General features: G+C 42.8%; 2 protein-coding genes across 2 annotated transcripts; both read left to right on the forward strand.

The window, feature by feature from the left end:
* Positions 1–5,479: 5,479 nt before the first annotated feature.
* On the forward strand, positions 5,480–7,892 carry LOC311015964 (actin, alpha cardiac muscle 1). The gene is made up of 7 exons (XM_084013406.1): positions 5,480–5,491; positions 5,891–6,029; positions 6,152–6,476; positions 6,556–6,717; positions 7,014–7,205; positions 7,447–7,628; positions 7,706–7,892. The coding sequence occupies exons 2-7, from the start codon at positions 5,901–5,903 to the stop codon at positions 7,847–7,849; spliced, it is 1,134 nt and encodes a 377-aa protein (XP_083869532.1). The 5' UTR covers positions 5,480–5,491; positions 5,891–5,900; the 3' UTR covers positions 7,850–7,892.
* A 1,536-nt stretch (positions 7,893–9,428) lies between these two features.
* LOC311015785 (gap junction delta-2 protein) lies at positions 9,429–12,682 on the forward strand. The gene is made up of 2 exons (XM_084013228.1): positions 9,429–9,918; positions 10,663–12,682. Exons 1-2 carry the CDS (start codon positions 9,848–9,850, stop codon positions 11,504–11,506), a joined length of 915 nt encoding a protein of 304 aa, XP_083869354.1. The 5' UTR covers positions 9,429–9,847; the 3' UTR covers positions 11,507–12,682.
* The last annotated feature ends 415 nt before the right edge of the window (positions 12,683–13,097 follow it).

The following is a 13,097-nucleotide window of genomic DNA, read 5'->3' on the forward strand; positions in this document are numbered from 1 at the left end:
AGGAATAACTGCAAGCAAGAAGGAGATCAGGAGCTCGCATTCTCCAGAACCTTTCTCTGTCGAAGGTGAACATGTCTTTTATACTCACACGACAGGTATTCATGAGGTTTATAGCACAATTACTCTCATGAATGTCATATATAAATTACTTAAGTTCACACACAACACATAATCATTTGATTAATTGAAACATGCAGCTTTAAAGTACATTTTTGGGGGTTGAGGTTAAAAAATTAAATCCATTTAAATGTGAGTGGAGATAAATCATAGAGCTATTTATTGATTTAGCATCTTTTAACTCCCTTCAACACAATTTTCCGAAGTTGTATTTTGTAGCTTGCTTTCAATAGGTGTTGCCTATTTGTCCCAAGAGGTTGTCTTTATTTATAACATTCTATACATCGTTTGTCTTTTTTATCATTTTTCACACACTGTTGAAGCCTGAGTGTAATAAATCCAAAACAGTCATAAAAAGCCATAGTCATTTTTTTTTAAAGATAGTCTTTTATATATATAAACGTCTGTTTAAAAAAAAAAAAAAACAATCTTACAGTAACTCATGCAATGAAAAGGAAAATAGCCTTAAAGGAGTCATCACCTGGTTTTATACGTATCCAGCCCCCCTTGGATCGCTTTGGATCAATTCGTAAAACTTATTAGAAAAAAAAAAAAAAATTTTAATCAAACATTGAGCTTGTTCTGACCCTTTTTCGTACCGCGATTTTATCACGCGAGAGGTTTTGACTGGTCCGGATGTGCATTGTATAATATGTAATGAGGCGCGCGTTGATTCGCCGCAGGAAGGACAGAGCCGGGGGGGCTTGCCTGCATGCAGACTCCAAAACATAATGGCGGCGCTTCGGCGATTTCAGGTAGCGGACGGGGCGGGGTTGGGTGGTGAAAGAGGGGTGGGCTTATGCAAGTAGCCGCCACGGTGACGTCACCGAAGGCGCAGAATCAAAATCTCGTGCTTTAGGAATGCACACCCTTGTGTGCTATTCCTGTTCGGAAAAAGAGCAGAAGCGAAAAAACGGCGCCACTTTCAAACTCCAGCCTTTCAGGCAAGTTTCAACTGAGGTCAAACACAGATATGCATGTTTTAACAAGAGAAATTGCGATTTCCAGGTGATGACTCCTTTAAAGTGGTAATATGGTGCCCGAGGTTAAGGTAACAATCCACTTTAGCCTCATTAAATATGTATTGTATAAAGAAGAGGTACAGTTTTTAGGCAATTGCACTTTACCTGAGTATTTCCAATTTCTGCCACTTTATACATCTACATAATTTCAAGAAGAAATATCTGCCTAGACTACATTTATTCTGACAGCTGCAGATTTTCCACACAAAACTACACAGATTTAAAATGGAATTCACTGTTCAGTGAAAAAGAAATCCCAGAGGAGCAGATGGGGTCATTCGGAGATGCAATAGAGCAGCAACTGAAGGGCACATTGATGTAAAACTGAACTATTAGTTTGAAGAATTTGTGCAATAACTTGCTTTATTGATCCCTAAGTGAAAATTCTCTTTTGAGTCTGGAGGAGATTTAGCTTCATAACGGCATCCGTGCAACAGAGAGGGCATTCATATTGCTGATATAGTTTAAATATATGCAATCAGAGAGAAAAAGGCTTTTTAGCTGAACTTCTAGGCGAGTTGTTCGGGTTCTAAACTCACAAGCTTTCCTATCAGTTTTGACTGGTTTTACAACTCCTATAAATAATAACCAAAACACTCTAGCTGTCTATTTTGTAGCTTATTTAAATTTGATTCACAGATATTACCTTTCCAATCCAAAACTATATCCAGCGCCTCATTTTCTACCCCCTGACAAACCCTCATTCACTATTTTAAACATGGGTTCTAATCCGCGACAAATTCATTAAAAAAAAAAAAGTGTCCAATGCCTGAATACATATTGCAATATTTATTTGAGTGTCATAGGAGACCTAGTTAGATTGCTTTTTTGTTTGCACAGTTATCCTCCCAAACATCCCGAGGATAAAGGGGAAAAAATGGCCAAATGTAATTCAACTTCCAGTGTTTTGGGCAGTCTTGGCAGAGGACACAGCAGGGGAGAGGCCTTGAAGCCAAGCTGACAGAGCCTCACTGAGAGGCTATGAGAGACAGAGGCAAGCTGGTGAATTTTTCATTGGGGTCTGAGACTGGTTGTGGAAAAATCCTACTGCTTGTAAGGACACCTGGGGGGGAGAGAGAGGGGAGGGAGGGGGAGGCCTTCCCATTCAATTAACCACACACTGCTCTGTAATTTCACCCTCACATTCACACACTGGCATAAATACACACACACAGACGCACACAGTGGAGTGGGTCACTGTTAAATGTCAATGGGAGGAAATGTCTGTTTGCAGGAAGAGTTTTTCCTGCTTTCTAGTTTCCTAATGATTTTTGCTTTTTGTCAGAGGGTTGGAGGATGGATAATTTAGTAGTTTCAGCTACAAGTCAATAAGGCGGCTGTTGGGCAGGGCCTTAACTACCATTGAATACACTGAGGTATTGTTCTATGTATTTATTATGTTTAGACTCAATATATTTTGATTTGATTAATTTCAAATACTATATATATATATATATATATATATATATATATATAGTAGTTGATAAGATGGCCATTTCATCAATGTAAATATCACACATCAAAACAATTTTATTAAGTGCATGTAAAATTAATAGTAAACTGTGATTGATAACGATAAAAAAAAATTATTTTAAGACATCATCTTATGTTTTTGTGATGCGCATTTGACACATTTTTCTGACACTTTACAATCTTGACCCCTCATAAAAGTGTTCAACATGATTATCACTAAGGAAAATAAAAATGAGTTGGAGCCTTAATTTGTTTGAAAGACATTTAATTTATTATCAATATGGCATTTCCTTTTCAAATCTGATAATTTAGTATCCTTAAAAATGTATGCTGTTGCATTTTATTACGTCACAGTTAGATTAAACAAACACAACTTTTATTTTGTTGATACAACATTTCAACTGTGCACTTTAGGAAAGTGAAACTTACTCTCCAATGTATCATTGATAATGCAAACATTTGCCTTACAGTGTCAGTCTAGTGATCCAAACCGTGGGCTCTTTTAGAAGAAGAATTTAACATAAACCAACAGCTTGCCACTCAGTATTCAGCACACGGGCCGGCCAGAGAGCACACCCAATTTTCACTGAGCAATACGTTTCATGTCTTCCTTCTGCCGTGACCTTTAAATGGCCCCTGACTCTCAACACGGATAAATGTGCCACGTTGGAAAGAACAAAGTGCTTTCAGACCATTTGTATTGAGCCAGTTTTTGATGAACAGCTCAAATGCTACAATCCACTGTGGGGACATTCCCATATATGTGCACATTATTGATTTAGGCACAAAACCTTTGCCGGCATCAGGCAAATGACTTCCCCTTAGGGTTCTTTAAAAGGGGGTTGCACTCTGTTTATGATGTGAAATTCCCATAGAAAATCGATTTTTTTTTTGTTCTGGGTGGTTTTGTCCTTATTATCTCATCTCCGCTGCTGAGCAATGAGGCCGATCTCCGGAGGGGTCTTGTGTAGTAGGAGAGCGGTTGGAACAGCCTTGAAGTGTCTCTGTGTTGAATCCCAGCTCTGCCATGAACCTCTCACGCCCGTGACTGCTCTGAGAATGAACACAACAAATATTTGAGAATTAACGACACCGCTATACACAATCTGACCCCCTCGCCCAAAAAGTTTAGCACAATATGAAAGAGGCAATCATTAAAACACCATTTTCTAAAAAATGTTGGCACAAGGGCTAACTCCAGTTGAAAGTCCACCTTAACAGTTCTGTTCTCCATCGACGGACTTAAATACGCTCTGGTCATACAATGTTAGCATTATTTGAATACTGGGGCAAAAGGATGCTTAAAGCAGACCACTGCCTACCATTCATTACATAAGAGCACAACAAAGAGTCACACAGTGAAGGGTTATGGCTCGGGGTCGGGTGACAGCAGCATATGATTCATGGCTTGCCGTGCCCTTTTGTCTTGTCCTCCTTGTGGTGGGACCATCCACTGCTCTTAGCCAATGTTATTTCTCAGCCTTCAGAGCTCGATCCTTGTCCGTTTCGAGCAAACAGGCAATGTCATTTCCAATGTCTTGTTCTTTCCTCAGTGCAGAAATAAAGAGAGAATATGGCATGTGTCAAAACACGAGATGTTCTTTTTTTTCGTCGTTGTTTTGATGTCGGAAAGTATCAACATTGATTTTGATTCATCTGTAAAGGTTTCTTACACGGAAAAATGCATCGTCTTGACTTATATTACATAAATAGGATTACCAGACCAGTGGTTGGTGTTTGAGGTGCCACTATGTTTTCAATGCAGTGCGAGAACCTTTGATATTATACTCAAAGTCTTTCTTCCTGTTAGATCTTCACGTTTTTGACTGAATATTGTGTGTTCTAGTTTGAATTTTCTAATATTTTATCATCTGGTTTGCAGTAGGATTTCTCTATAACTAGTCAATCAAAATAAATCATGCAAATGGGAAAAACAATGGAGGATGCCTAAAGCATGGATTTTAATAATTCATTTTTTTTCCATCTGTGGACACAGCATGTCAATAAAACCCAAGTAGCTCATTAGGAATATGGAAACTCATTGATGTTATGCAAATCTATCTATGAATGTATTGGCAGATATCTGTTTTTCATTTGCCATATGGTGGAGTCCAGAAGCATGCTTTAGTTTAGTAATAGGTTTGCAGGAAAATCAATGAAACGGCTTTAATTGGGGGACACACTCATGCCCTGAAATTGGAATGTTTGGTCTGCAGCGGTGGCTTCCCCCTTTTTGTTCAAACAACTCTGAAACGTGGAGTTTGAGGCTTCTAAAAGAGTCAAACCGCTGCTGACACCAGCTGTGCCATGGTCTCTGCATTTGGTGCTTTAAGGCTTCATGTGTCCTGCCAGTCTAAACATATGTTTAGGGGACCTTTCCAGAAACACAGACAACTGGAATAACATATTATTTACAATATATAAATAAAATGGATATGAATTAACTTTACAAGTCATCAGACCTGGATATTAGATAGCCAACAGCCTAGATACAGATCCCTCAAGTGGACGTTTTCTTCGGTTTGCCTTTGTTATAACGCTGACATTTTATCTTATACTGACATTAGACAGAATTGTGTCATACTGTCACTATCATTCACTACGAGCCTTCCACAGAAGAGTTTTCCAGTGATATTATCCCGACTTATCGGTAGGGAAAAGATGAAGAGCCTGTCATCTTCTGTCTGTCCTCACCGCTGTCCTCGTGGGCGGCAGATGTCCGCGCAGGAGTTCCCTCTCCCCGTCATGCCCTTCATGGAGTGGCTGTTGTCAATGGGGGCAGAGGGCTACCAAATATGGACACGTGTCACGGTATATATATATTGGTCTGACGTGACAATGCATCACAGTTTACACACTCAAGGTCTGGTGCTGATCTGGTGAGTACCTGCACGGCTCAGCGAGGGACTGAACAGGGCCAATCAATGGACTTATCACAGGAGGATCGATACATTTGAACACGAATGGCAGTGATTTTCCTTTGCTTAGCCAAATGTCGTCATCTAACTGAAACGGATCATCTCACAGCATCGACATGTGGTCTTTTCTTTTACGCACTGTGGATTATATTTGTTGTGAAACACTAAAACAATATTAACTTTAATGAAAATCAGAATCACATGCACTTCCGCAATGTTTAATATTGGCTTCAGCTGCCACAACTAACACTGTTTCCTTGGTTGTTTGTAATAAAAATCCAAACAAACAGGGGATTTTATACCTGGCTCTAACAGTGCCGCTGCGTGCGTGTGTGCGCGCGCCCCCTCGTGTTTTTCCAGAGCTGACATCATGTGCGACGACGAAGAGACCACCGCGCTGGTGTGTGATAACGGTTCCGGCCTGGTGAAGGCTGGGTTCGCCGGAGATGACGCACCTCGCGCCGTCTTCCCTTCGATCGTTGGTCGCCCCCGTCACCAGGTAAAGTAAAAGTCCACAGAAGTTAACGTTTAAATTGTTTACATCGCATCAAATAATATATCGTTGTGGTGATTAGTGGTAGTTTTGTATCACATCAAACATGTCCTCATCCTTGCTTTCAGGGGGTCATGGTTGGTATGGGCCAGAAGGACTCCTACGTCGGCGATGAGGCCCAGAGCAAGAGAGGCATCCTGACCCTGAAATACCCCATCGAGCACGGCATCATCACCAACTGGGACGACATGGAGAAGATCTGGCACCACACTTTCTACAACGAGCTGCGCGTGGCCCCCGAGGAGCACCCCACCCTGCTGACAGAGGCTCCCCTCAACCCCAAGGCCAACAGAGAGAAGATGACCCAGATTATGTTCGAGACTTTTAATGTCCCCGCGATGTACGTCGCCATCCAGGCCGTGTTGTCCCTATATGCATCTGGACGTACCACAGGTATGACGTATGTCTCAGGTGTGCACGTGATTTTGTTTGGCGATATATACTAATGTATTATCCACGAATTTACCATCAGGTATTGTGCTGGACTCCGGTGACGGTGTGACTCATAACGTGCCCATCTATGAGGGTTATGCTCTTCCTCACGCCATCATGCGTTTGGATTTGGCCGGTCGTGACCTCACAGATTACCTCATGAAGATCCTGACTGAGCGCGGATACTCTTTTGTCACAACCGGTGAGTATAAACTACTGATTCATATTCCTGCCTACCGGATTGCACAATTATCATCACTTATTACGCACATGCTAAGGGTCAACGTACCCATTGACCCTGAACATGCAGAGGGAAAAAGAAAACAATGCATCATGTTCGAAAAGAAATGGCACATACAAAATATGTCCTTTTGTTTTGGAGAAAGTAATATTTTTATTCTAACAAAATTGCAAGCCAGGGGTGCATGTGATTATCTTCCCATATGTTTTGATGATGCACATTTGAATTTGGCACAAAACGAATCTGATCTCCTCCAGCTGAGCGCGAGATCGTGCGTGACATCAAGGAGAAGTTGTGCTACGTGGCTCTGGACTTTGAGAACGAGATGGCCACCGCCGCCTCCTCCTCCTCCCTGGAAAAGAGCTACGAGTTGCCCGACGGTCAGGTGATCACCATCGGTAACGAGCGTTTCCGGTGTCCGGAGACCGTCTTCCAGCCCTCATTCATTGGTGCGTAAAGGTTGAGCGCAGACTTGGCACGCCTAAAAATAATCACCGAGTGGTGGTCACAGTTTATCCACCTTCGGTTTTAACACTTGATGGCCGACAAATAGACATGAGTAATCTCAAGCATGCGGGCTTATTGTTCACATTTGCGCCACAGAGCGCGCAGCTGTTGGCGGAGCTGTCCGTTCAGCACCTGTTCCGACAGCTGACGCCGTTGGCTGACGCGTCCTCTGTGTTTGCGCAGGCATGGAATCCGCTGGCATTCACGAGACCACGTACAACAGCATCATGAAGTGTGACATTGACATCCGTAAGGACCTGTACGCCAACAACGTCTTGTCCGGCGGCACCACTATGTACCCTGGCATCGCTGACCGCATGCAGAAGGAGATCACTGCTCTGGCCCCCAGCACCATGAAGATTAAGGTAACGTTGATGAGTATGAGTATGACAATTCTCTGAGCAGATTCCGAGATTAAGATTTTGTGTGTGTGTGTTTTTAGATCATCGCCCCCCCTGAGAGGAAGTACTCCGTGTGGATCGGCGGCTCCATCCTCGCCTCTCTGTCCACCTTCCAGCAGATGTGGATCAGCAAGCAGGAGTACGATGAGGCGGGACCCTCCATCGTCCACAGGAAGTGCTTCTAAGCGCCAGACAGCCCCTCCCTCGCCTTTTCTGCGACAACAATTTATGGTTCCAAAGCCTCATTTTTTTTTTGTTTTTACCCAAGTGCAATGTATATGTGGATATGTACAGGTTTATATAAAAAAAACGAGAACCGGAAATTGCTGGAGACATCTTTCTTTATCTCGCTCGCGCGCGCGCTCTCGCAGTCTCTCTCTCTCTCTCTCTCTCTCTCTCTCTCTCTCTCTCTCTCTCTCTCTCTCTCTCTCTCTCTCTCTCTCTCTCTCTCTCTCTCCAGTTTAAATCTGAATTATAGGTTTTTTTTAAATTCAGGATCTGGTTCACTCTCCTGTCGCTGTCCATCGAAAGCAGCGAGGCTCTGTCCTTCCCTCACGTGCTGAATGAGTAAATGTTATTAAAGATTTGAATTAGGAAAGATTACAGTGAGCGGAGAGGATAAGCCACCTCATGAGAAATTAACCGCACAATGTTTCATAGAGTAAAAACACCGCTGTCACGTGGTCGGTAATCCCCTCGTTTCCCAGGTTGGATAAAGTACTCGCACTGTCAACCTATACTGGATATTCAGATGCTAATAATGCCATAAATAATAATGATAACAATATAAGCTAAAAAAAAAAACAAGTAGAGGAGAACTTCTAAACAGCTGAAAATATATTATAAAAGGGGAAACATGATAGATAGATAGATAGATAGATAGATAGATAGATAGATAGATAGATAGATAGATAGATAGATAGATAGATAGATAGATAGATAGATAGATTTTAGTTAAAAGTGACAATCGCCTACAATCTAATATTAGTGCGCACACAATGCAGCGCTCTAAGTTGATCAAATCTCAGAGAGCTATACAGGGCGGGCTCACATACTGTGCTTCTATTTTTAAATCTCCACACAGACACAGAGAGAGGGAGACAGGCAGGCAGGCAGACAGACAGGCAGACTGCCTTGTAAAGCGATTAGCAACTCGGAAGGTACTTTCACTCTATCACTGAATCCAGAGCATCATCTTTGCCCGAGGTGAAAACAACAGCTCCACCAGCCGGGCCAGCAGGCTGCACAGCGGGGAGGGATGCCGCTGGGCACGCGAGGCTGCCCGCTCCAAGACGGGGAGATTTGGGTTCATTTACGGAAGCCGTATAAGCCCCAAAGCTTTCGCACATCATAGAATAGCGTTTGTCAAAATATATATGCAACATATAGGCTATTGTAACGCTTTCAGGTTAAAAGCATACGGAAGTCACCTTGACCCTCGTAACCTGAACACGGTGCACCCACAAGCCCTGTCCCGGATGGATGGATATTGTTATGGTGCACACGTGTAGCTCAGTGAGTTTGATTTTCTCACATTGAGTCAACCAATGCGTAAACTGAAGGCACTAAAGGTCTATAGGCTCACACTAATTTCCACGTCCCTCCACAGCAGTGTCCACTGATGGCACGCTATATATATAATACTGAAATATTGAAAATCAGAAGTCCTGGTACTCCTGGCTGCGCTCCACCGACCTGTCTGCGCGTACGTGACGCATGGGAGGGAGGGAGGGGGGGGGGAGACTACTTAAAGGCGGATTAACGCTGGCAAGACATTAAATCCAACCTCCCTCCATCCAGACGCAGCGCGCAGCCCATCAACCTGATCTGAAGATCGAAAATAGGAGGGCTTATAGTAATCAGCCCTTCAGACTCCCATGACAAGGAAAAGTGTGGCGACGTCGTGGGAGCGCTCAGCACACACAGCAGGACGCACACTGGCGCTGCGCGCTCAGAACATAACCAACCAGATAGCGCGCAGAGAGACGGAGAGCGGCGGGGACGGCAGCAGCATCCCGTAACGGATGCCTTTTTTCAGCTAGAAAAAAAAATAAAATCGGACGCTCTGGACGCTGAAGACATCGAGAGTCAGAGAGAGAGACAGGACGGGAAATAACGCGGTTTTTTTTGGAGGGATTTGAAGAGAGTGCCGTTGTGCTCTAGTCTTCTCCGGATGCTCAGAAATGGGGGAATGGACTATACTAGAGAGGCTCCTGGAGGCTGCTGTCCAGCAGCACTCTACTATGATAGGAAGGTAAGATTATCAACGAGAAACCAAGAACCAACGAAGAAACACAGCAGCCTCCAGGATCGTCTTTAGCATGGTTCCCAGTCCCCCGTTTCTGTCTTGTGCCTCAAGGATCTCCTGTAGCATGGTGCCCAGTCCTTCGTGTCTGTGTTGTGGATTTTTTGCTGTCTCGTGCCACAGATTTCCTCTTTTCCTCCTTCTAAACGGGACAGCTGAGTAAAATCGGTCGACAGCTGTCTTTTCACATCGGACGGTGTCGCAAACAGCCGACACTCAAAACAACAACAACAACAACAACAACAAAAATCATATGTCATTTCATATATTCATTGATCCGCTTATCTCTTTGATGTTTGTTGGTGAGTTTGGTGGGTGATTGTGCACCCACGGGTGCGAAAAAGAGAACGAGAGAGAGAGAGAGCGTCTGCGTTATTAACGAAAGCTCACACAAGTGCAATCCAATCTAATTGCTTACATTCACTTCATCCCAGCCATTCAATCAGAAAACTACACGGATACACCAGACACAGTCAAAGAAAACAAGTAAAAAACACACACATAAACCTGAAGAGCGTCCTGTTTCAGCACTGGACAGCTCCCTAAATCCAACACACCCGAATTGGACTGTGAGCGCTTCAGCCGCCGATGCTGCGCCCAATTGAGCCACATTTGTATCAGTGAACATATATATTAACATACATATCTACACACTTATTTTTCACATTGTTTGTTTGTTTGCTTGCTTTTTAGGATCCTACTAACAGTGGTGGTCATCTTCCGGATTCTAATCGTAGCAATAGTTGGAGAGACTGTCTATGATGACGAGCAGACCATGTTTGTTTGTAACACCTTACAGCCGGGCTGCAACCAGGCATGCTACGACAAGGCATTTCCCATTTCACACATTCGATATTGGGTTTTTCAAATCATCATGGTGTGCACTCCGAGCCTTTGTTTTATCACGTACTCGGTGCATCAGTCGGCGAAGCAGAAGGAGCGGCGGTACTCGACGGTCTATCTGACGCTAGATAAGGATCAAGATTCGCTGAAGCGAGACGAGAGCAAAAAGATAAAGAACACCATTGTCAATGGAGTACTTCAGAACACGGAGAACTCCACCAAAGAAGCCGAACCGGACTGTTTGGAAGTCAAAGAGATCCCTAATTCGGCCATGAGAACTACAAAGTCCAAAATGAGGCGACAGGAGGGCATCTCCAGGTTTTACATCATCCAGGTGGTGTTCAGAAACGCCCTGGAGATAGGCTTTTTGGTGGGTCAGTACTTCTTGTATGGATTCAACGTCCCGTCGGTGTACGAATGTGATCGCTACCCCTGCATCAAAGATGTCGAGTGCTACGTCTCCAGACCCACGGAGAAGACCGTGTTCCTGGTCTTCATGTTCGCGGTCAGTGGGTTTTGCGTGGTGTTGAACCTGGCTGAACTCAACCATTTGGGCTGGAGGAAAATCAAAACGGCCGTGCGCGGCGTGCAGGCTCGGCGGAAGTCCATTTATGAGATCAGAAACAAGGACTTGCCGAGGATGAGTGTGCCTAATTTCGGCCGCACTCAGTCCAGTGACTCTGCGTATGTGTAACACATGGGAAGGAAGGTGGGAAAAATGTATAAAAAAACCAAAACATGATGGACATGATGGACAACTCCGCACGCCTAATTGGTGTCATGACTTTAAGAGTGGGCAGATTTCTTTGATTTGTTGGTCTTTTGAGGACTCCATGGCAAGCGTGCATTACACGTTTGTTTACTTATTTATTATTGCACTGATGCAACTTTTTAGTAACGTTTATACTCGGTAAGATGCTAAATGGAGACCATGATGACGTGTTCACATATTTACTCTTTGTGGGCTTGTTCTGCTGTACTTGAAGAGAGTAAATGCAAAAATTGCACTAAGAGGTGAACACCTGGAGGGCATGACCTTATCCAAAAAAAAAAAAAAATGTGCTACTGACCTGACGGTGTTTTTAAGACATTTTTTCTTTCCACCTGTTTTTGGCATTAACCTAATTAAATGGCACCATAGGCTACACAGTGGTTTAAGGACAGATCTATCATCCAGATTTATATATGCATAAATATATATAAATCCTTTCTGACTATAGTTCGACCTAGTTGAAATACGTCAGCGTAATTCATGTTTTTATGTTGCCTGTGTTGCACCACTGACCTTAACATATGTAACCATTCCATCGCTTTATAGCTGACTTGCAAAACAATATCTGGTGAATTTGCTGCAAACGCTAACGTCTGTGACTTCCTTAATTTATGACACACCAAAGCGCCCACTGCTTTTATTTGTGAAGTGTTTCTCTTGCTTTTGTGTAATCAAGTGCCATACTTGTATATAAACATGATATATATGTATACATATAAATATATAAATATATAATAATCATCATGAAAGCTGATTCCCTGCTTGGATTATGCTAAATGCCGCCCAATTTTTTTATTTGCTTTAAATGTATTTGTTGTGATTTAAATGAAGAAGAAAAAAAAAGAACATATACAGTTTTCTCTGTTTTATTTTGCAAATGACTTGGAAAAAGAAAATTAAGTGCTAGTCTTTTTTATATATATAAGAAGTAAATGTTTCTCCCTAATCACAGCTGATCAAAACTGAAAAATAGCACAAAATTGACATTTTTATCAAAGAATGGGCAAAAGAAATCTGCTCTGGTGCTACAGTTTTTCATAGTGGTTTAAATGTAACCGATACAAACCAGAAAAAAGGAAACATCATTTTTTTTTTCTGTGGAAAATAAAAGTGGGATTCATGTACACCAGCAATGTGTGCGGTGCAGTACTTTGTGTCTGCCACTCTGGCTTGTGTTGACCTATCACACAGATATAGCCAACTGTATCAGTGGAAGTTTTGGCTTGGTGCAGTGAAGATGTTAGCCACACCCACTCGCTCTAAAAAAAAAAAAACCTCCCCCACTGCAGGACACACCTTGTACAGGATCTCATCACTCTGCAATGTGTTGCAATAACGACACTGCTTCCATAAGACACTTCAATAATTATGCTCCTGACGGAGTGGGCTGAGGGAATATTTAGTCCACACGCATCAAATCCCAAACTGCCCTTATAGTGCGCCATACATTCACAGCGCCTCACTACGAACTTAGTTTGTGACTTTCATTGTACTCTGCAGGAATGACAAAAAG

This window comes from Eutrigla gurnardus (assembly GCF_963514095.1).
Source record: "Eutrigla gurnardus genome assembly, chromosome: 7".
Taxonomy (NCBI): Eukaryota; Metazoa; Chordata; class Actinopteri; order Perciformes; family Triglidae; genus Eutrigla; species Eutrigla gurnardus.